This window comes from Hyla sarda, chromosome 12 (genome assembly GCF_029499605.1).
Source record: "Hyla sarda isolate aHylSar1 chromosome 12, aHylSar1.hap1, whole genome shotgun sequence".
Taxonomy (NCBI): domain Eukaryota; kingdom Metazoa; phylum Chordata; class Amphibia; order Anura; family Hylidae; genus Hyla; species Hyla sarda.
Window position 1 is genome coordinate 71,377,322 of NC_079200.1, and position 24,920 is coordinate 71,402,241.

Sequence of the window (24,920 nt, forward strand, 5' to 3'; positions counted from 1 at the left end):
GAACATGGCCTAATGCTGACAGGCAATGTACCCAGCCAGGCTGCACAGCCCATCAAAAGACCCCAGCTGCCATGGAAACTGGAACTGAAGATCACTGGGGCCAGGGATTGCGGAGGCCACTGCAGCAGGTAAACTGTGCACATAGGATCCTCACATGCAGCGGTCATGGTTTGACCACGTCGTGTACCCAGAGCGGTGGTTTCTCCACTCCTGGTAGTTACAGTGAGAGCTCGGCCATCCCGCGATCTCTACACAGGAGAGCCGATAAAGCATATTCTAGCACCGTGAAAACATGGCAGGCTAAAACACAGAATCTAAATGACCTCCGTAAAATATTGACGGTCATTAAGATTTACGTGGTGCATGTGCTCTATCATGAATTATCATGAACAATAGTTACAAATAGAAAACCTGAAATCAACATTAAACTAAGTGCAAGTTTATAAATGATATAGTGAATTATCTCAAGTGTAGGATATTACCATTATTATGACGTTTGAAATAATATAGAATGCCTTTTCTAAACATCTTTATTTTAAAGTGATTAAAAAGAAAAAACGAACTAAGAAAAAGCGTAAATTAATGGTGGACAGTATAAAGGAGATCCCAAGCAGGCGCATGCAGGAGCAGCTGCAGGATACATCTGACATTGTGACCACTTTGGATTTTGCGCCCCAAACTCATCACCTTATGGAGTTGAAGCTGATGGGAGGAGTGCACTGGCTGCTGTCTCACCCAAGTCAACCCATAATCAGTGCTGAGCTGTTACAGGTAGGTGTGTGTTTTTTTGTTTTTCATTTACAGTGGTTAGCATTTGAGTCTGGCTAATAGCATGGCAACATCTGCGTGGAGTTTGTATGTTCTCATGGTGTTTATTTCCTTCAATGAGCACTGTCACCAACTTTTTATATATATATATTTTTTTTTTTCGATATGTTGTAGTACTTATGCACTACAACATATCTCTAAAATAGATTAATTATTATTACTATTTATTTTTTTATAAAATAGTGTATTTTACATTTGAAAACCGGCCACTAGGGATCTCCCTCCTAGTGGCTGGCTGCAGCCTGCCGTGGCATCACGACTGAATAAGGACCGATGCCGGACGGGCAATCGGTACGAATTCAGTCAGCCTGCGCTCGCTCCCTGCCTGTCAATTAGACAGGCAGGAGTGAACGCCGGGTCTGCGCTCATTGGCTGCCTGGCCTTGCAGATGCCTTATTGGCTGCCTTCCCCCGGCATGTACAGTCTGGAGGCAGCGTGGCACTGAATCTCAGTGCTGCGCTTATGCTTCAGGACTGTACATGTCCTGTAGGGGTAAGTGAGGTCTTATTTCCCTTAACCTTTGTTTCGGTCCTGGGTCTCGGCGGTGAGAACAGCAGGTGGGCGAAGCTCCTATTCTCCTCCTCCCTGGATAACACTACACTGCTAAACAGGAAGGAGGAGACCCCAGAGCAGCCTGCCATGCTATTGGCCGCTCATCTATGCGCGCTCCCGACAGGAGCACAGCATAGATGAGGTGAGGGCAGAAGTCGGCGCCCAGCAATATGTAGGGACAGAAGAAAAATAAAATACAGATGGTGGGAGCTACTCTTTCAAGATCTCCTCTTTCTCCTGCTTGCTGATTGACCCTAATATGTAAAACAAATGTCAGGGAAAACTAACTTAGGGTGCATTCACATCACGATTTTGCTATACAGTTCCCATATACTGTTTTGTATAGGAAAACTGTATACAACCGTATGGAAAACCGTATACATAGACTTCCCATGCAAACAACATATAAAGTACGTATCTAGAAAAAACAGCAGAGCTTCTCATGGAATAGTATATCTATATAAAGCTTCAAGCAATAGTGAGAGGTAGGGGTAAAACTTGCCACCTTCCGTGGTGGTGTGACAGACACAACCATCAGTAATAGCATTGGATCACAGTGCAGCCTCCCATATTTTCAGCAGTCTGGTACCTTCTGCCAAACTGGGATGCATCAAAAGGATATTCCAAAAGAAAGGGTCCGGGTAACCTCGCCGTAATCCGTGAAAGTATAATCACGTGAAGCGATGTATTAAAACAAATGTTTCATGGGGGTGTGGCCTGGCAGCCGAGGCGCATGGTCGCAGCTTAGAGCAGCTCCGCACAGAAGCCTACTAAAGTGACAAAGCAACTGCGTGACACCTCTCCTTATCACTCCCCACTGCCTTCGGAACACCTGCCACAATGCCCTGGAGAAATTTAATTTTGTGCTCCGTGCGGCAGCCTTACAAGATGGCGCCGGCGGCCGCGCTACCTCTGCACGGCGGGCTCAGTTGGGAGAGGATGAAGCAGCTCACTAGTCCCCGCTGCTCCAGCGCAGATCTTCTTTGGTACCAGCCCTATATACCTCGGCAGAGCTACCTGCACAGACGGAGCGACGATCTGCATCCCCAGGGGCGAAGGAGCTCTCCTGTAATGTCTCAGCTGAACATAAGAAAAGAGCCTCCTCTATGAGTCCTCCGGCCTCCCCTGCATGCAGCTCAGTGTCTGAACGCCCTCCTCTGCTAACCGCTTCTGAAAGCAATGAGGTAGGACTCTGGGGGGCTGATGCTTGTGGGGACCCTGCCACTAATGATCCTCTGGCTAATGTAGCAGTCTCCAATAAGGCCCGAACAGATACTGCCCTTAAAGAGATGCTACTGCTCTTACGTTCCTCATTCTTGCAGGACATGCATAAGCTGGTTCTCAGGCCATCCAGCAGCAGGAATAGACAGGGTACCCCTTTAAGTTACATAGTTAGTACGGTCGAAAAAAGACATATGTCCATCAAGTTCAACCAGGGAATTAAGGGGTAGGGATGTGAAGTTGCAGCCGTATTCAGCACTCAGTCCAGTCAGCAGTAGTAGGAGTCAAGGCACCCCTTTAAGTGTCAGCTGCTGTCAGCACTCAGTCCAGCCAGCAGCAGGAGACAGAGTGCCCCCCTAAGCTGTAGACACTTTCAGCACTCAGTCCAGCCAACAGAAATATGGAGCAGGGTTCCCCTTTCAGCTGCAGCAGCCGGCAGCACTCAATCCAGCCAGCAATCTATCACACAGTCCCAGGTATGGTGCAAAGGGCAGGAGGGGTCCCCCAAGCCACAGCAGTCCCCCCCTCAGCAATGCCCCCACAGCTCCTCACACAGCAACCCAGGGGACCTCCAGCTGTTGAGACTCCAAGTATGGTGGGCGCCCCTCTCACACAGGACACTGTCCACTGACTACCCACAGAAGGGCCAGGTACTCACTGAGGAAAATGCAGGGACCCCGGCAAGAGGCCCTGCAGGCTTGCAAGATGGCGGCCGGCACCGCACGAAGCCGCTCTCCCTCCCGCACCACGGGAACGTCCCTCCGCACCTTCAAGGTCCTCGCCGCTCTCCACAGCCTCCAAGGACGTAGGGGGGCCCAGCAAACAGCGCAGTTGTCCGGAGGCACCAGCGGGCACCTCCGCGCAGGAACCAGCAGCCGGAGACAAAGGGCCAGAAGGAGTGTCACAAGATGGCACCTGGAACCCGCCGCAGCCCAAGAGAGGATCCCCGTCAGTCTCCACCGCAGGCCTCCTGCTGCTCCCGCGCTCCGGTCCCGTCCGCAAGTAGCCACCAGTCCCGGTAAGAGGCCTCTTCAGCTCCCCAGGGAGCACAGCGACGGCCAGAAGGGGCAGCAGAGGCCGCAGGCTTCAGGGCCTAGATCGCTCCCCTCAGCTGGGCTCGCACTCTATGCCCCCTCTCCTCCAAATAGCTTCTCCACAAGGATCCCCCAAGCAGCAGGGGTCCCTCAGGGCAAGGCAGCACACAGGTAGAAGCAGGATGGGTGAGATATCTGCAGGATGGATTACAGGATGGCAGGAGCTCCCCTCACACACGTCTGCTCAGGCAGCCATCCAATCCACGCCCCCCGCATAAGCTGGTTAACCATCTCAATGCCTCAGTGCTGGCTTTGGAAGGCAGAATGGATCATGTTGAGCAGAAGTTTGGCGAATTTGCCATTTGTCATAACTCTCTTATAGACAAAACTAATGGAATGGAGGACGAAGTTCTCGCCCTGCAACTCAAGGTGGCGGCACCGCAATAATGTTAAGCTGCGTGGCATACCGGAAAACATGGCTCCAGCAGACATACCAAATTTTGTCCTTTCCATGCTAAAAACTACATTGCCTGACTGTGCCACATCTGAGCTAATTGTGGACAGAGTGCATAGGGTCCCTAGGCCCAAACACTTGGAGGACACTGTACCTTGCGATGTCCTGGCATGTGTTCATTTTTTCCATGTGAAAGAGAAGTTAATGGAATATGCACGCTGCAACAATGGCTTACCAGCACCGTACCACAAGATCTCAGTGTATGCAGAATTGTCTGCCGCCACCCTGCAGGCACGCAGATCTCTTCTCCCCATGACCTCAGCTCTCCGTTCTGCCAATATTATGGACCGGTGGGGTTTCCTTGTCCGCCTGCTCATCAGACACGAGAATTCTTTACATGTTATTCGCTCCATCCCAGAAGGGGAAAAACTGTTGAACCAATGGAACATTGCACCATTAAACCCTTCTACAGGTTCTAAACCTTCAAGAACCCCTGATAAGGTGAAAGACTGGGCTCCGGCTTGAACATCTTTCCTTATGGACGGTGTAGTCTTGACTGTCTTCAGTGTGGGCTCCGGTGCTGTGACCAGAGTGCGCGGTTTCAGAATGGACTCTGACCCCCACTGTCTGTGGGACGGCGATTGCTACAGCAAGCTGTCTTTTTCTTTTTTGTGCGATTTTATTGTTGTTCTGTTCCTATTTGTTGTATGTACATTGGTGTCTTCATCCTGCTTAGTCTACTCGAAGTACTCAGTGATTGCATGGCAGGCGCACACTGGCTGGGAGGGGAGTCTTGCCACTCTGTTATCCATTACATTATCAGTTGATTTTCATTTTATTGGTATGGTTAGAACTATTGCTAGTCTCAATGTGAACGGGTTAAATGCCCCTCATAGGAGAGCACACTTATGGAAGGAAGCTCAATTATTAAAATGTGATATCCCATGTGTACAGGAATCACATCTGCTAGCCAAGGATGCACATCGCCTACACCACCCTGCATACACTCACCTTTTTCATTCTCATTTCAGTTCCAAGGCAAGGGGCATTTTTATAGCGGTGAAGAACTCTGTTGCATTCACTCTGAAGGAATCTATCGCTGACGAGCAAGGGAGGTATGTAATACTTTGTTGCACCATCAATGCTTCACAGTTTACTACTGTATCTTTATATGCACCCAATACGGGTCAAACGTGCTTTCTGCAGCGCCTAATGAAAAAGGTCAGGAGTACAGCTTGGGGTTCCCTAGTGGTGTGTGGGGGCTTTAACACAGTAGTTGATGCATCTATGGACTCTACCGCCTCCTCCAACCTTCACTCTACCTCTCTAACCCCCCTTCTCTCTGCTGAAGACCTATATGACATATGGCACATACACCACACATCGTACAGGTCCTACACCTTTTTATCTGGTGTTCATAATTCCTACTCCCGTATAGATCTGTTTTTGGTAGATAGATCTCTTATTAACCTATCTCTCCACTCTGACATACAACCAATAAAATGGTCGGATCGGGGGGGGGGGGGGGGGGGCGTGGCTTGGCGCCGACAAGGATGGCTGCTTGTTGAGACGGCTCCCGCTCCAGTGGCCCTTAACTAGCCTTTAACTTCAGGTGACCCAGCTCTACTCCGGAGAGGACCTCCGGAAAAGCCTGGATATCCTCTGCTGCTGCCTGCTACCTCGCCCAGCGGTCTCCTTCGCTACTTCCAGGCACCTCCAGCCTCAGCCCCTGCAAGGCTGCCCGCCATTACGGGACCAGCTCAGGGCCTCCGCTCCTGCTCAGCGCAGACGCCTGAGGTGCGGATGGAATCTCCCCCGGCCTGACACTTGCCTGCACCGGGCCCTCGGGTGCCTTCCTCTCCACTGTTGCTGGACGTCCCTGCTGCTCAGCGCGGGCTCTGTAGTCTTGCCCGGGCTCTGCTGGGCAGCGCTGCAGTGCAGCCATCGGAGCCTCCTCTCTCCCACACTGATCCTCCTGCATGGTCTGCTGCTGTCTTGGAAGGTCTGGACCCCGGGGTGAGTGAACTTTGCCCCCAACCTGCCTGGAACTGTGCCCCTGATACTCCTCATCTGCTCGCCATGTCTGTGGGCTCCGAGCCTGGTCCTCCCTGCCTGCCTCCTGGCCCGCACTCCTGGTCGACCATAGTGAGGGGTGAGCAGTCCCCTCCTTCTTGTCCTGTGGCTCATCCTGCCCTCCCCTCACCCCTCTGCCCTGCTGGGGGACCTGGGCTACCCTCTCCTCTGCTGAAACCTATGGAGGGCTTGGGAACTGTGCCTCCTGCAACACCGCTTGCTGTGTCTCTGGTTCCCCCTGCTGTCGGCCATTCCCACCAGGCCTCTCCCCAACCGCAGAGGATCCCCAGATCGAGCAAAAGGGCCTCCAGTGTCCCCCACCTGCCCTCCCAAGGGTCACCCCCTCCCTCCTCCGGGCTCCTGTTACCCTCCCCGCCTGTACTGGCTCCCTCATCTTGGGATGTTCTGGCAGAGTTTGATCTGCCTTGCTCAGGTTCGCCTGCTCTTCCCTCCACTCTGCAAGACCTCAGTCAGCTCCTCTCCCAAATTCCGACAAAGGAGGACTTTCGTTCCCTTATTGCTGAGGTGAAGGATGCGTGCAGGGCAGAAATTGCGTCCATCCGCCAGGATCTACAGCATATTTGTGGCCGAGTAGAGGACCTAGAGGATGCTCATGATACTACCAGGGCGTACATTGCCCAGCTCCACTCCACTATTGCATCCCAAACTGAGTTTCTATGTGACCTCCATGCCCATGTTGAGGACTTGGACAATAGGGGCAGGCGCAACAACATACAGGTCCGTGGGCTACTGGAGGCAACGCTTGAGGAAGACCTGTTTGCTACTTTGGAAGCTGTCTTCAACACCTTTCTGGGTGAGCCTCCTTCCCATAGGATCAAACTGGACAGAGCTCATAGGGCTCTCTGCCCTAAATCTAACACAGGCACTCCTAGGGATGTCATTTGCTGCGTGCTTGACTTTCAACTGAAGGAGGCCATCATGGCTAAAGCTCGCTCATTGAGGAATTTCAACTTCGATGTAGCTCCTCTTCAGCTATACCAAGACCTATCCTGGCTGACGCTACGGAAGCGCCGGATGCTCCAACCTCTCCTGGCTGTCCTTTGCTCCCACCAGATACCCTATAGATGGAACTTTCCATTTGCTCTACAGGCTCGCAAGGATGGACGTTCTGCTGTCTTACGTTCCTTCTCTGACCTCCCTGCCTTCTGTTCTGCCCTGAACTTGCCGATGCCGCAGATGATGGACTGGGACCTCACATCCCCCCCCCCCCCCTCCTCCTCTGCCTCCTGTGTGGCAGCCTGTCCAGTCACGCCGGTCTGGGACTCAGAAGGGGTCTCCTCCTCGTGGCTTCGGGGACCCCCCACAGGTTCCCCCCTAATCGTCAGTGGTTAGCCCTTTGCCCTCCCACTGTTACCCCTGGCTACGGGTCACTTTTGCTCTTGGGTCCTGTGCCTGACAAACTCAATTGTTATTGCATTGTTTTTTCTTGCTTTTTTACAATTACATTATTGGTCACCTGTAGTTTCATTCTTTCCTTTGCTGTGGCCTCGGAGTGGGTTTTTTGGCCTCTTTGGTAGTCGTCCCTTGGTGGTGGTCTTCCATTTCCCCTCCTGAGGCTATAGCAATGGACCGCCCATGCCTTGGTTACCGGTCCACCGTGGTGGTCTTGGCCTCTGCATTGGCTTTTTGGTCAATGGTTTGTTTTATTGCTCTGTATTCTTTATGGTTTGTCGTGTGTTGTCCTGTTTGTCCACCGGTTTGTCTGTCTGCCCAGTTGTTGTCTGTTGTTTCCTCCCCCCTCCCGCTCTTCTCTTTTTTCGGGTAACTTTTTCTTCTTCTTCTTCTTCGGCCCTGCCGTCAGGGTTCTCCTGATGTCTCTTCGAGGGTTTGCTGCGGTACTTCCAAGGTCTCTTGTATGTCTCCTCATTGGCTGTGCTTCTCCTCTCATCATCCACCATGGTCAAGTGTGTCTCTCTGAACGTTAACCCCTTAAGGAGCCCATTTTCACCTCTAGGACGAAGCCCTTTTTTGCAAATCTGACCACTGTCACTTTAAACATTAATAACTCTGGAATGCTTTCTGTTATCAATCTGATTCTGAGATTGTTTTTTCGTGACATATTCTACTTTAACTTAGTGGTAAAATTTTGTGGTAACTTGCATCCTTTCTTGGTGAAAAATTCCAAAATTTGATGAAAAAATAAAAAAATTTTCATTTTTCTAACTTTGAAGCTCTCTGCTTGTAAGGAAAATGGATATTCCAAATTTTTTTTTTTTGGATTCACATATACAATATGTCTACTTTATATTTCCATCATAAAATTGACGAGTTTTTACTTTTGGAAGACACCAGAGGGCTTCAAAGTTCAGCAGCAATTTTCCAATTTTTCACAAAATTTTCAAACTCGCAATTTTTCAGGGACCAGTTCAGGTTTGAAGTGGATTTGAAGGGTCTTCATATTAGAAATACCCCACAAATGACCCCATTATAAAAACTACACCCCCTAAAGTATTCAAAATGACATTCAGTAAATGTTTTAACCCTTTAGGTGTTTCACAGGAAAAGCAGCAAAGTGAACGAGAAAATTCAAAATCTTCATTTTTTACACTCGCATGTTCTTGTAGACCCAATTTTTGAATTTTTACAAGGGGTAAAAGGAGAAAATGTATACCTATATTTGTAGCCCAATTTCTCTCGAGTAAGGACATACCTCATATGTCTATGTTAAGTGTTCGGCGGGCGCAGTAGAGGGCTCAGAAGCGAAGGAGCGACAAGGGGATTTTAGAGAGTACGTTTTTCTGAAATGGTTTTTGGGGGGCATGTCACCTTTAGGAAGCCCCTATGGTGCCAGAACAGCAAAAAAAAAACACATGGCATACCATTTTGGAAACTAGACCCCTTGAGGAACGTAACAAGGGATAAAGTTAGCCTTAATACCCCACAGGTGTTTCACGACTTTTGCATATGTAAAAAAAAAAAAAAAATTTCACTAAAATGTGGGTTTCCCCCCAAATGTCACATTTTTGCAAGGGTTAATAGCAGAAAAGACCCCCCAAAATTTGTAACCCCATCTCTTCTGAGTATGGAGGTACCCCATAAGTTGACCTGAAGTGCACTACGGGCGAACTACAATGCTCAGAAGGGAAGGCGTCATATTTGGCTTTTTGAGAGCAAATTTTGCTCGGGGGGCATGTCGCATTTAGGAAGCCCCTATGGTGCCAGAACAGCAAAATAACCCCCACATGGCATACCATTTTGGAAACTAGACCCCTCACTAGTCCCAGAATGTAATGAGGGGTACAGTGAGCATTTACCCCCCACTGGTGTCTGACAGATCTTTGGAACAGTGGGCTGTGCAAAATTTTTCATTTTCACGGACCACTGTTCCAAAGATCCGTCAGACACCTGTGGGGTGTAAATTCTCACTGCACCCCTCATTACATTCCGTGAGGGGTGTTGTTTCCGAAATGGGGTCACATGTGGGTGTGTTTTTTTTTTTTTGCGTTTGTCAGAACTGCTGTAACAATCAGCCACCTCTGTGCAAATCACCTCAAATGTACATGGGGCACTCTCCCTTCTGGGCCTTGTTGTGCGCCCCCAGAGCACTTTGCGCCCACATATGGGGTATCTCCGTACTCGGGAGAAATTGTGTTACAAATTTTGGGGGGCGTTTTTCCCTTTTACCTCTTGTGAAAATGAAAAGTATAGGGCAACACCAGCATGTTAGTGTAAATTTTTTTATTTTTTTACACTAACATGCTGGTGTAGACCCCAACTGTTCCTTTTCATAAGGGGTAAAAGGAGAAAAAGCCCCCCAAAATTTGTTAGGCAATTTCTCCCGAGTACGGCGATACCCCATATGTGACCCTATTCTGTTGCCTTGAAATACGACAGGGCTCCAAAGTGAGAGCGCCATGTGCATTTGAGGCCTGAATTAGGGACTTGCATAGGGGTGGACATAGGGGTATTCTACGCCAGTGATTCCCAAACAGGGTGCCTCCAGCTGTTGCTAAACTCCCAGCATGCTTGGACAGTCAATTGCTGTCCAGAAATGCTGGGAGTTTTTGTTTTGCAACAGCTGGAGGCTCCATCTTAGAAACACTGCCGTACAATACGTTTTTAATTTTTATTGGAGAAGGGGGGTGGGGGGTGGGGGGGCAGTGTACGTGTGTATATGTACTGTTTTACTCTTTATTTTATGTTAGTGTAGTGTTTTTAGGTTACATTCACACTGGCGGCAGATTACACTGAGTCTCCCGCTAGGAGTTTGAGCTGCGGCGGAAAATTTGCCGCATCTCAAATTTGCAGCGGGGAACTCACTGTAATCTGCCGCCAGTGTGAATGTAGCCTGTACATTCACACGGGAGGGGGGTCAAAACTACAACTCCCAGCATGCACTGACAGACCATGCATGCTGGGAGTTGTAGTTTTGCAACAGCTGGAGGCACACTGGCTGGAAAACCTTGAGTTAGGTTCTATGACCTAACTCAGTATTTTCCAACCAGTGTGCCTCCAGCTGTTGCAAAACTGCAACTCCCAGCATGTACTGATTGCGGAAGGGCATGCTGGGAGATGTAGTTATGCAATGGCTGGAGGCACGCAAGTACAACTCCCAGCATGCCAAGACAGCCTTATGCTGTTCCTGAATGCTTGGAGTTGTAGTTTTGCAATATTTAGAGGGGTTCAGGTTGTAGATCACTAAGTGGTCTCAAACTGTAGCCCTCCAGATGTTGCAAAACTACAACTCTCAGCATGCCCAGCCAGCAAACTGCTGTCTGGGCATGCTGAGAGTTGTAGTTTTGCAACATCTGGAGGGCTACAGTTTGAGACCACTTAGTGATCTACAACCTGAACCCCTCTAAATATTGCAAAACTACAAGTCCCAGCATGCCCACACAGCAAACAGCTGTCTGGGCATGCTGGGAGTTGTAGTTTTGCAACATCTGGAGGGCCACGGTTTAGAGACCACTGTAAACTGTGGCCCTCCGGATGTTGCTAGGCAACAACTCACCTAGCAGGACCCGGAAGCCGCCGCCGCCGCCGCACGTGGGGGATCCCCGCATGGAGGATCGCGATCCGGGATCCAGGTAGAGACCTTCGGCGCCGACCCTCCCTGGACGGTTCCCCCGTTTTGCCCGGACACCGATAGGTGGGCAAAGCGGGGGAACCGAACTTTAACCCCCCCCTCCCCCGGTCTGCTATCGGTCGGTCGCTCGGCCGACCAATAGCAGGGATAGGAGGGGTGGCAACCCTGCCACCAAACTCCTATCCCTTTAGGGGGATCTAGGGTGTCTCGGACACCTACGATCCCTCTTATTTTCCGGGTCAACGGGTCACCAGTGACCCGTATGACCCGGAATCGCGCAGATCGCAGGTCTGAATTGACCTGCGATTTGCGCGCATCGCGGTCATGGGGGGGGTCTCAGGACCCCCCTTGGCGATGTGCCGGGATGCCTGCTGTTAGATAACAGCAGTCATCCCGGTCCGATCACCGCTACCGGTGACGCGGCGCTCCCGGAACCCCGCGACGTACATGTACGTCGCCGCGCGCCAAGTGACACTTCGCGGCGCCGTACATGTACGTCGCTCGTCGTGAAGGGGTTAAAGGCCTTAACTCCCCCCTCTAAGAGGCTATTGTTGCAGTGGGAATTGGTTGAGCTGCAGGCTGATGTTGCTTTTATACAGGAGACACACTTTGACCGTTCTGGATCATTTCAATTTCTTCATCATCTTTTTCCCCAGGCCTACTCTGCTGTTTCTGATAGGAGGTCGGCCGGGACTGCTATCCTGATCTCCCGTTCTTGCCCTCTTCAAGTCTCTTCTTTCTCTCTCGACGTTATGTAGTGGTTGAGGGGGTCCTGGGTGGGGTCCCGCTCCTGCTCTGTAATATTTATGCCCCTAACACCTCGCAAATCCCATTCCTACGTAGGATCCTCTCTAAGCTCCATAAATACCCTTTCTCTGCTTGGTTTCTAGGGGGGGGGGGACTTTAATCTTATTTTCTCTCCTTTTATGGACTGTTACTGTCTTTCTAACACTCCTCCCTCTCCTGCCCAATTGCACCTGGCTACCCTTTCGACGGACTATTCGGTCCTCCTCGCTGTATGACCTCTGGTGCATAAACCATCAGACGGACCGCTCTTTTGGCTTTTTTTTCGCACACACATAACTCACGCACGCGCATAGACTATTTTTTTTGCAACCTTCCCATGGTGCGCATGCTCTCTACGGCTACCCTTGAACCTATTTCCTGGTCTGACCACTCCCCTGTCCTCCTTTCTTTTTCTCATTCTCCTTCCTCACTTAGGAGCTGTCATTGGCATCTTAATGATTCTCTCCTTAAATCATTGCCTTCCTGGGAGTTGATTCAGCATGATCTCACTGACTACTTTGCCGCTAATGAGGGCACAGTTTCCTCGCAGGCTATTCTTTGGGATGCCCACAAATCTGTGGTAAGTGGGCACTGCATTGCCTTAGAGGCTCGACTTAAACGGGATACTCATACTCGTTCCCGAGAACTTCACACACAAATCAAGCACCTGGAAGCTCTTTTACTCTCCTCTCCTTCTGTGCCAGTCCTGAGGTGACCTGGCTCCTCATAGGGTGGAGTGTCAGTTACTATATGCTAAGCAGCTTTTTATGAGAAAGGCAATAAGGCCCACACTATGTTGGCTAGGCGCCTACGTGATCGGGCAGCCGCTCAATCTCCCTCGGCCCTGAAGGACACCACTATCATCCAGCTGACCACCTATTCTGGTCTTTATTTTCTTCCTTCACAGCTTTCGTCAGACCCGGTGGAGCATGCTGCTGCTTCTTATTTGTCCCGATGTGGCTTACCCACCTTGTCGGGGGCCGATCGTGAGGTTCTCAACGCTCCTATTACTGATTATAAACTCCTTGAGGTTCTTAAAACTCTTCCAGTTGGCCACTCCCCGGGTCCTGATGGATTCACCTACTTGTACTACAAGACTTACTCTTCTATTCTCATGCCTAGGCTTTTCGCTCTTTTCAATTCCTTTATGGGGGGGGGGGGGGGGGTGAGGAGATCCCGCAGTCTTTTTTACACTCCTTGATGCACTCCAGGTGCTGGACAAGTGCTAATTGTTCCAATACTTGTGTCAATCACCATAACAAAGGATTATGGGTAACAAGTGACCCAAGGACCTCCAAAGGTCCTCCAACATACCATAGAGGATATTAACATAGTCACATGACCGAAGGACCTGCGACGCTAAACAAGGTAAGTACTATACATTGTATTAAATATACATGATTACTAAATATGTACATGTATCAACATTGTAGAATTAGAGTAGAGGAGAGGCGACTAGGGGCTGTCCCACCTTGGGGACCCTACCTGAGGGTTGTTACTTTGACTTTGGGGACCACTACACTAGGTACGGTATGCAATACGGTACCGGGACACCACACTTTGATAGGCTGGGGTGGCCATTTCTTTTCACCACCCTCCAGAAGTTTGGCATCACTGGGAATTTTTTAACTGCCTTACGGGGTCTCTATTCCCCTACTGCTTCCCTCGAACTTCCTCATACTCCTTCTCCAAACTTTCCCCTGTTTAATGGCACTAGACAGGGATGTCCGTTGTCCCCCTTGGTTTTTGCTCTGTGCATTGAACCTCTTGCCGCCATGATCAGGAGGGACCCGGACATCACTGGCATTCCTATATATGATAGAGATTTCAAGATTTGTTTATTTGCTGATTATGTCCTCCTCACGTTCTCTCATCCCTTACTTTCCCTTCCTAAAACAGAGCTCTGCATGACTATGGTGTGGTCTCCGACAATAAAAATAAACCTCTCTAAGTCGGAGGCTCTCCCTCTCAATCTACCCTCCTCTGTGTCTACTCTCCTACGCTCTAACTACTCTTTTAAATGGTCTACCTCTGCTATTAAGTACTTAGGGGTCCATATCACATCCCACTATTCCTCTCTCTACTCTACTACCTACCTCCCCCTTTTTCGGGAACTTAGGGCCTGCCTTGAGAAATGGTGGTCGTAATATATCTCCTTTTTTGGTCAGATTGCTGCCGTTAAAATGACGATTTTGCCCAAGCTACTGCATTTTTTCGAAACGTTGCTGACTCGAGTACCCCTGTCCGCCTTTCGCTCCTTTCAATCTGCCATTTTCTGCTTCATCTGGGATGGGAGGAGACACCGACTCCCGATGTCTGTTATGCTGGCGGGCAGGGCGATGGGGGGGGGGGGGGGGGTTGGCGGTTCCTGATGTGACTAAATATTACTGGGCTGCCCATCTGCGTCACCTTGCGTCCTGGTCCTCCTACCATGCATATAGCCCCTGGATGGAATTGGAGAAGCTGTGGCTAGCCCCTATTCACCTGAATACCGTCCTCTGTTTCTTTGGCATCTTCTGTTTCTTCTCCTCTTCTGGGTCCTATGTCTCTCTCTAGATATGTATGGTGATATTGTTCTAGGAAGTTTAGGCTGTTTTCTCCGTCCTCCCCCTTGCGATCTTTTCTTTACCATCCGGACTTTCCCCCTGGTCAGTCGTCCCTTATGGTGCGTGAAGGGGGTCTAGGGATCTTTTTTGCTGGGTTGATGTAGTGGATCCCATATCTCGCTCCCTCGTTTCTTTTGAACAGTTGGTGTCTCACTGGGATCTTCCCCCCCCCCCCCCCCCATCTGAGCATTTCGACTACCTGCAACTTAGGCACTTTTTGTCCTCTACACTTGGTTCGATAGTGGTGTCTCAGCCTACTGGATTTGAGTGGTTGTGCCGTTGTGGACCTCAGGCGCGGGGTCTTCTCTCAGACATATACTCTTGTCTCCTCCATGCCCCGGATGGGGAAGCCCTGACTCACCGGTACATGGGCCGTTGGGAGGCGGCCCTTGATACCCCCATTACCTTAACTCAGTGGCGTGTGATTTGGGAGAGGGCTTTGAAGGCTTCTTTCTTTCCAGCTTATAAAGAAACCCAGTACAAAATGATTATGGGCTGGTATTATACCCCCGAGCTCTTAAACAAATTGAATCCATCCATCCCTCCTCAGTGCTGCCTTGTGGAGTAGGTTTGGGTACGGTGTTCCATATCTTTTGGTCCTGTCCTCTTATAGGGGATTATTGGAGGATGGTACCATGCTCTCTGATGTTTTGGGTGTCTCTGTCCCTCTAGATCCACGTATATACCTTCTCCATCTTTCTCACCCTGCTTTATCTAAAAAACTCTTCAAGCTTTTTATGCAAATTGCTTTAGCCGCTAAGACTAAATGTTGGAAGAGAACCCTTCCTCCTTTAGAGTCTGACCTGTTGGCCCATATCCGTGAGATCCGCTCCTTAGAATCCCTCACGGCCTCACTGAACAATTCTGTCCCCTCCTTATTGCGGTTTGGGAACCTTGGGACCGCTTCTCTGACCGACGGCCACCCTGATCTATCTAGCTCTAGTTCTTTTCCTTCTTTTTCCCTCTGATTCCCTTTCCCTCTCCCCCTCGACTTTGTGGTCTGTTCTGTGTTTGTCTCCGTGGTCCCTTTCTGTGTCCCTCCTCTCCCTCTCCCCCCCCCCCTTGTTTCTCCCTTTTTATGTTTGCAGCCCCTCGGGTGCTACAACCAATTATGTTGTTATTTGGGGACGAGCCCTCATGGGCTTCCATGGCTAATGGACTGATCATACTGTCTTGGTGCTGAGGTGTTGGATGCTTTTGCTGGTGTTTCTGCCCTTTCTGCCTCGCCATAGCTGCCTTTTGTTAGCCTGGTCTCAGTGTCTTGTTTGCTACCTGTTGGGTCTACCCCTCCATGCTGTTATTTGTGCATTTCAATATTTTGATTGTATTTTGATAAACTCTTTAATAAAAATTACAGTTTAAAAAAAAAAAAAGTCGGATCATGCGGCGGTGGTCCTGAAAATGCGTGATCACACCTCCTCTCCTCTGACCTATGCTTGGCGTAACAACCCCTATTTGTGGTCTCATCCGGTCTATGCTCCATGCTTACGACAGGATATAGCAGACTACTTTGCAAGGAACTCTAGCTCTGTTGAGGATGCCATTATTGTTTGGAATTGTCACAAAGCAGTTAAAAGGGGTTTCTGCATTAAGTATAGTTCTATCTTGAAAAAACAAAGAGAACAACTTCTCATTGACACGTGGACTCGGCTCCAACAGGCTGAACAAGCTAACCAGACATCTCCATCTCCCTCAAATGCAGAGATAGTATCTAATATACGACGCGAGTTACGTTGCCTATTCCTCTCCTCTTATGAGAAATCATATAGGAAACTCCGGGCACAATATTATTCTCAAAATAATAAAGCCAGTAAGCTATTAGCCAATCGTTTAAAACAGCGCCAGGTAAAATTTCGCATCCCATATCTACTACACCCTGTGACTAACACTAAACTCTACACCCCCTCTGATATCGCTAACTAATTTAGTTCTTATTACTCTCACCTGTATAACTTACACGACTCCACTCCTACCCCTCCGGATCTTCCGTCCTCCATACAATCCTACCTCTCTAGTCTTCACCTCCCTGCTTTGTCTCAGTCCCAACTACGGGATCTCAACTGTGATATCACACTTCCTGAAGTTCTGCAGGTTATTAAATCTCTCCCCAATGGCAAGGCTCCAGGCCCGGATGGCTTTGTTTCCTCTTATTACAAAACTTTAAGTGCACTGCTGGCCCCTCACATTGTGGAGTTTTGCCGGGCAGCGATCCGCACGGGCAAGTTCCTGACTGAAAACTTGCAGGCAATTATCACCACCCTACTGAAACCGGGGAAAGAGCCAGATAGACCCCAGAATTTTCGGCCTATCTCGCTTTTAAATCAAGATGTTAAAATTTACGTAAAGCTCCCGGCCTGCCGTCTTTCGATAGTCTTACCATCCTTGGTTCACATGGACCAGTCGGGATTTGTCGCTGGTCGACAAGGTTCTGACAACACATGCCGGCTCCTTAATATTTGTTATCATCTTGAACGCACATCTACCCCGGCGTTCATACTCGCATTGGACGCGGAGAAGGCGTTCGACCGACTACGTTGGTCATTCACCTTTTCAGCCTTATCACATATGGGTTTTACTGGGAATATTATATCAGCCCTTGCTTCTTTATATTCCACCCCGACGGCTAAGGTAATGGCGAAGGGTACTGTATCCAACCCGTTCCCCATATCAAATGGCTCTCGTCAGGGATGCTCTCTCTCCCCACTGATCTATGTCCTGTCCATGGAATCCTTAGCACAATCTATTAGGCAGGATAGGAAGGTACCTGGAGGTATAGTGGGTAAAAGTGTACATACCATCTCTCTTTATGCGGATGATGTCATATTGTCATTAAAGGGGTATTCCAGGGTATTCCTTTTTTATATATATCAACTGGCTCCAGAAAGTTAAAGAGATTTGTAAATTACTTTTATTTAAAAAATCTTAGACAGAAAAGAACAACCTTAACTTCAGAAGCTCATAAGTACTGAAAGGATTAAGATTTTTTAATAGAAGTAATTTACAAATCTGTTTAACTTTCTGGAGCCAGTTGATATATATAAAAAAAGTTTTTTCCTGGAATACCCCTTTAACTAATCCGACAGTATCGCTCCCAGCAGTGTTGGCCAACATATCTTTTTATGGTACTTTATCCTACTACCACTTAAAGGGGTATTCCAGGCCAAAACTTTTTTTATATATATATATCAACTGGCTCCGGAAAGTTTAAACAGATTTGTAAATTACTTCTTTTTAAAAATCTTAATCCTTCCAATAGTTATTAGCTTCTGAAGTTGAGTTGTTGTTTTCTATCTAACTGCTCTCTGATGACTCACGTCCCGGGAGCTGTGCATGATGGGAAAATATCCCCATAGGAACTGGGACGTGACATCATCATTGAGCAGTTAGACAGAAAACTTCAGAAGCTAATAACTGGCCTGTACCCCATTATGAGTATTCTTGTGCTGTGCTTCTTTTGTATTAATGTTTTCTGATTTTACATACCTTTAATTCCACTGTGTATGTCTGTCCTTTTGTTGCGATCACTGCTCACAGCTCTATGCCCGCCCATTTAGGGGCGTTCTCTGGCCTGTAACCGCCACGTCACGGCAGGGAGCCGGAAGAAGCCATCGGCGAAACACTGTGTCGCTCCATCCTCTGGACAAGTCCAGCTGTCTGTTTGTGATTTTCTAATAAACCCTTCCTGCATACCACAGTGAGTTGCCGCTACTTCTTTTTCTACATACTTAGAAGCTAATAACTATTGGAAGGATTAATATTTTTTAATAGAAGTAATTTACAAATCTGTTTAACTTTCCGGAGCCAGTTGATATATATATATATATATATATATATATATATATATATATATATATATATATATATATAAAAAGAAAAAAGGTTTTGCCAGGAATACCCCTTTAAACAACACAAAAACTCAAGCTCTGCCTATTAACCTCCCCTCATCTGTGATTCTGAAGCTAAAAAATACATACCCCTTTGAATAGTGGTCCTCCAGACTACAATATTTGGGCATACATCTATCCTACCCTTCCAAATTACTGTATTAGGAAAATTATGAAAACCTATTAACCTCTCTACAGATTGATATGGACCGCCTGGCTAGATCGGAGATTTCATGGGTGGAGTAGAGTGGCAACCTACAAAACGTTTCTTTTACCCAAACTTTTGTATTTGTTCAGAACTCTCCCTATTCCTCTTCCTTCTTCCTTTTTTCTCAAAGCACAAAAAGGACTCTCTTCCGTCATCTGGGCGGGTAGGAAACCTAGGCTGTCTTCACATATCTTATCACGCCCTAAATTAGTAGGAGGCTTAGGCGCTCCGAACCTACAATTTTACTATTTAGCTACCCTGGTATCCATGACTAAGCATTGGTGGTGCAACACAAAATCTCTCCCTTGGGTTGATATAGAAAATTTTTATGTGGCCCCATTTTCTGTAAAAGATGTACTCTGCGTCCCTTTTTGGAACACTCCCCCACCTCCGCTCATTAACCCTATAGTCAAGGCGTCTTATATGGCTTGGACGTTTTTTATATCGAATATGGCCAACCCAGTCCACATAAGGAAGGACCGCCCGCTAAAATTCCTACAAGCTCAGATTCCAGATTTAGATCTATCTAGTTGGATAGCGAAGGGCATCCTACACATTAGACAGTTGTACGAGGGTGAATTGTTGATGTCTTATTCAGATCTAGCCCAGAAATAAACTATCCCATGACTTTTACAAATTTCTACGAATTAGACACCTTTTACATAGTTTAGCCCCTGCTCAGGGGAACCTGGATGGATCAGCCATCCGTTTACTCACGTCACCTCGAAAAGGTTTAAAACCCATATACCTGGCTTTATTACACTTTCCAAGCCTTACCCTTTGAGAATATGGGAAAGGGAGTTGCATATGTCCTTTTCTATGTCCATCTGGCAAGAGGCATTCCGCAACATTCAAAAAACCCTCCAGTGCTCTTCTCACGTGGAATCAGCTTTTAAAACAATTCTACGTTGGTCTCATACCCCAGACAAGTTAGCTGTATTTTACCAGTCAATACCGGATAGATGTTGGGGGGGTTGTGGCTACAAAGGCACACTGTATCACGTGCTGTGGACATGTCCCCTCATCCATTCTTTCTGGCTAGCATGTGCAGATTTACTGGAATATGCTAGGGGTTAATATACCTTGGTCGCCACAATCGGTTCTGTTGTTTTTGTCTATATCATCTTTGCCCACTCATGACAGTGAACTATATTGCATTATTTGCATGATAGCTAAAACAGCTTTAGTGAGCCACTGGAAAACACGGCATACCCCTTCAACTGACTTCCTTATTGCAAAAATCAACACTACTTATTCTTTTGAGAAAATAATTGCGCTGGGCTCAAATGGATTCCAACATTTCGAAAAAAGGTGGAGACGCTGGAGCATGTCCCCCCACTGTGTGGATATATGATCTCCAATAAGTGACTCATGGCGTACTTCATTTTTCATTTTTAATTCACTGAATCCAATCACTAGCCATCAGTTAACTATTAGTTATTTATATCACTGAGTATACCACTGATAATATTTTCTCTTATCTGATAGAAAGTAGACTTTTAGTGATCTATGATCTTGACATGACTTATGCCCCTTCACATGGTACACCGCTTTAGGTTTCGGTTTGTTTTTCCTTTGTTTTAGTTATGTTTTAGTGTTAAGCATAGCTCTACTATGATATCGTTCTTCAACATGATGTCAATTTCTGCAATGTTAGCGCATCAGTTGATGTGCTCTGTATGTTTCTTTACAAAATCTTTAATAAAAACTATAAAAAAAATGTTTAATTTATTCATGGTGCCAAACAGACGCGTTTCGAGAGTAGAGCGGTCTGTTAAAATGGCATTTACAGACACTGAAGACAACATGGTATATATAGGGAAAAGGGCGCTAAAAAGTTCAACTAATTGGCAGATTGCTGACGTTGGTTCACTTGTCAGAAATGCAGGGTGATTACGTGAGGTGTAAACAATGCACAAGCCGTTTTCATAGACTGCTGGCCTCTTCCACTATAGATCATTAGAATAGTAAGACATGGCAGACACTCAATATATGACAATTATGGGGGATCATTCCTAGAAAGCAATGTGTTTATTAACAATATTCTGAAGAGTCAGGCTGTCAGTGTTCACAAAAAGTCTGTGAGGTCAGTGGACGTTTTGTATAGTGGTGCACATGCGTATAGTAGTAGGAAGGGGTGCTTAGCGTATGTAACCAGGGACGCTAGAGGAGTCGAGTAATTGGTGTAAGGCTGGGTTCACACTACGATTTGTAACTACGGTTCCCGTATACGGCTGAGAGGAGGGGGCGGGGCTTAATCGCGGCGCCCGCACTCAGCTGTATACGGGAACCGTATTTAATGCATGTCTATGAGCTGACCGGAGTGAACCGCAGCCTCCGGTCGGCTGCTTTTTCGGCCGTATGCGGTTTCCAGACCGCAGGCAAAAAACTTGGTCGACCATGCATTAACTACGGTTCCCCTATACGGCTGAGTGCAGGCGCCGCGATTAAGCACCGCCCCCCCTCCTCCCAGCCGTATACGGGAACTGTAGTTACAAATCGTAGTGTGAACCCAGCCTAACCATGGATGCTGCTGGGAGTGGATGAGATCTAATTGGATGTTACTACGATCTCTCAAGTTCGCACATGCACGAAGTCAGAATAAATGACATGTCCACAAAAGTTATTTATTCTGACTTCACACATGCGCGAACTTTAAAGAAACTAAGCGGTTTCAAGAAACTAAGAAGGTTCATGCACAGTTTCCCTTTGCCAGGGATCTTATTGGACCTGCCATCCCACAGTGGACCCATCGGTCTCCTGCCTATCAAAAGCTACTACTCTGCCTTTGGCAGATACGGCTTCCTTCAAGGATCCTGCGGAAAAGAGGGTAGAGACCCTGGCAAAATTCGCCTTTGAAGCAGCGGGCTCTTCCCTTCTCCATGCGTTTGCTTCTGCCTGGGTGTTTAAAGCTATCAGTCTGGGCTTCTCAGCTCCGCCAGGGTATTCTTTCCAGATCCCTAGCGGAGGACTTGGCTGATCTAGCTGTCTAACTCTCTAAGGCCGGAGACTGTGTACTGCTTCCATGCAGTCGGCCCGCTGTGCGGCCTTTACTTCAGGTAACCTAGTGCCTCTTCATCGTTCCATGTGGCTCAAGGCCTGGAACGCGGATGCCGCTTCCAAGAAATCTCCGACGGAACTTCCTTTTACCACCTCTCGACTGTTTGGTAAATGACTCGATGAGATCATCTCAGAGGTGACAGGTGGTAAAAGTTCTGTTACCTCAAAATAAGGCTTGCGGTACTGCTTCCATCGAAAGTCGACCTCCTTTCAGTCCTTTCGGGCGTTTGGTCCCAGTAGGGCGTCCAGACAGGCGCCCTCGCGGGACAAGAAGGCTCCCTCCTTCCAGGCCCGTCCCTCCTGGAAATTGGATAACCGTTTAGGTTGTTTCGTGGGAAAAGCGGGCAACTGCAAGCTTACCTCTGCCTGAAGGGACGCCCCCACCTGTGGATTTTTCTGGGGTGGGAGGTCGTCTGTTGCTCTTCCGTGATGTCTGGTCTGCGCATGTGCAGGACTCCAGGGTCAGGGACATGGTGTCCAATGGATACCGGCTCGAGTTTGCCTCCCTTCCTAGGGATCTTTTTTTCGAACCCGGCCCCCAGGTCCCCCTCTCTGGCAAGGGCCTTTCGGGGCGCACTCCAGTCCCTCCTCACTCAGGGAGTAACTGTCCCAGTTCCTCCCGAGGAGCGTTTTTTGGGATTTTATTCCAACCGCTTCATGGTTCCCAAGAAAGGGGGTTTCGTTCGCCCGATCCTGAACCTGAAGCGCCTCAACCAACATCTTCTCCTCCACCACTTCCGCATGGAATCTCTCCGTTCGGTCGTGGCATCCATGGATCAAGGGAATTTCTTTCCTCAGTGGACATCCGAGATGCCTACCTCCACATTCCAATTTTTCCGGGGCATCAGCGGTATCTCCGCTTTGCAGTTCAGGATGGCCATTTTCAGTTTGTGGCCCTTCCCTTCGGTCTGGCCACTGCTCCAAAGGTCTTCACCAAGGTCCTGGCACCTGTGGTCGCCCTCTTACGCTCGAGGGGCGTCCCAGTATTTCCGTATCTGGATGACCTCTTCATCAAGGCTCCAACCAGGGCACAAAATCTGGAGAGTCTCCATCTTACCCTTTTAGGCCTTGTCCCGTTTCGGCTGGATGGTCAATCAGGATAAGTCCAACCTCACTCCCACTCAGTCTTTAATATTCCTGGCACTACAGTTCGACACTGCATCCGCCTGGAAAAAGCTTCCGTCAGACAAGAGGTTGACCCTCCTGTTGGGGGTTTGGGTACTCCAAATCCAGGTTTCTGGTTTCCATTCGCTTCTGTATGGCAGTTCTGGGTCGAATGGTGGCAGCCATGGAGGCCGTTCCATTTGCCCAATTTCATTACGGGCTTCTTCAACTTGTGCTTCTATCCAGGTGGGACCGATCTCCGTCATCCCTCGATCGCAGGATCATTCTTCCTCAGAAGGCTCGTCAGTCCCTTCTGTAGTAGCTTCATTCCCCCCTTCTTTTACAGGGGTGCTCCTTTCTGCCCTTCTCTTGGAAAGTTGTCCAGACAGATGCCAGTCTTTTGGGTTGGGGAGGTGTCTTCAGGGACCGGACGGTCCAGGGCCATTGGTCCCCCCCGGAAGCCCTTCTCCCCATCAACATATTGGAACTGAGGGCAATCCAGTCGGACAACTCCACTGCTGTGGCTTATATAAGTCGCCAGGGCAGCACCCGCAGCTCAGCGGCGATGGCCGAGGTGTCCAAGATTCTTCTCTGGGTGGAGCTCAGAGTGCCGGCCATTTTGGCGATTCTCATTCCGGAAGTGAACAACTAGGAAGCGGATTTTCTCAGCCGATTCTCAGCTGACCCCGGCGAGTGGTCCCTTCATCCAGAGGTATTTGCAGAGATCTGCAACCTCTGGGGCACTCCGGAAGTAGACTTATTCGCGTCCCGCCACAACCAGAAGGTTCCTCAATTTGTGGTGAAGTCCCGGGATCCCTTGGCTCTGGCCGTGGATGCGCTGGTGATTCCTTGGTCGGACTTTGTCCTTCCCTATCTTTTCCCTCCTCTTCCTCTCCTTCCCAGGATCCTGAGGAAGCTCAAAGCAGAGGGCGTTTCTGCCGTTCTCATCGCTCCGGACTAGCCCAGGAGGGCGTGGTACGCCGACGCGATAGGCTTTTGGACGATAATCAGCTGCGTCTCCCTCTTAGTCCATACCTATTCTCTCAAGGTCCTCTTTGCCACCCCAATTTACTGTCGCTGTATTTGATGCCGTGGCGGTTGAGACCGCGGTTCTGAGGTCTCGGGGTTTCTCTCCCCAAGTGATTCACACTATGCTCAGGGCGCGCAAGCCCTCTTCTGCAAAGGTTTACCATCGTACTTGGCGGTCTTTTTTTCATTCGTGTGAATCTCACTCCTTTTCTCCTGTTACATTCTCTCTCCCTCGACTTCTTTCCTTTTTGCAGTTGGGGCTTGAACAACAGTTAGCTCTCAGTTCCCTTAAGGGTCAGGTTTCGGCCCTTTCCATTCTTTTTCAACGTCCTCTAGCGTCCGATCCCCATATCCAGACCTTTCTTCAGGGAGTAACCAACATGGCCCCTTCTTACAGGTCCTCTACCCCACCTTGGGACCTGAAGTTCTTGGTACCCTGCAGGGCGCTCCCTTCAAACCTCTCAGGGACATTCCTCTTCGCCTCCTTTCTTTGAAGGTGGCATTCCTGATTGCGATTACCTCTATTAGGAGAGTTTCAGAGCTGGCAGCTCTCTCCTGCCATTCTCCCTTCCTGATTGTAGACCAGGACAAAGTTGTCTTCCGTCCTTCTTACCAAAGGTTGTTTCGGTTTTTCATCTCAATGAGGACATCGTCCTGCCGTCCTTTTGTCCGCCTCCATCTCATTCCAAGGAACGTTTGCTCCACAACCTGGATGTGGTGAGGGCTGTTAGGACCTATCTCTCGTCACTTCTTCTTTCTGACAGTGTGACTCCTTTTTTTGTTCTTACGGAAGATCGACGTAAAGACAACCTGCTTCAAAGGCCACCATTTCTCGGTGGATCTGATCAATATTTCGGAAGCTTACCGCTGCAAGGGGAAACCCCACCCTTCAGGGTTTCTGCTCATTCCACTTGTTCTGTCGGGCATCCTGGGCTCTCTGCAACAAGGCTTCGGCCTCGCAAATCTGTAGAGTGGCCACATGGTCGTCCTTACACACTTTCACAAGGTTCTACCAGGTTCATACCTTTGCATCC

General features: G+C 48.6%; 1 protein-coding gene across 6 annotated transcripts in view; it reads left to right on the forward strand.

Annotated features, from left to right (window-relative positions):
- The window catches only part of RAD21L1 (RAD21 cohesin complex component like 1), a 122,776-nt gene that overhangs the window by 78,031 nt on the left and 19,825 nt on the right, over positions 1 to 24,920 (forward strand). For all 6 annotated transcript variants that reach the window (XM_056548893.1, XM_056548892.1, XM_056548896.1 and 3 more), the window contains exon 9: positions 542 to 771. In XM_056548893.1, coding sequence (XP_056404868.1) covers positions 542 to 771 — 230 coding nt within the window. The remainder of the gene's footprint in view (positions 1 to 541; positions 772 to 24,920) is intronic.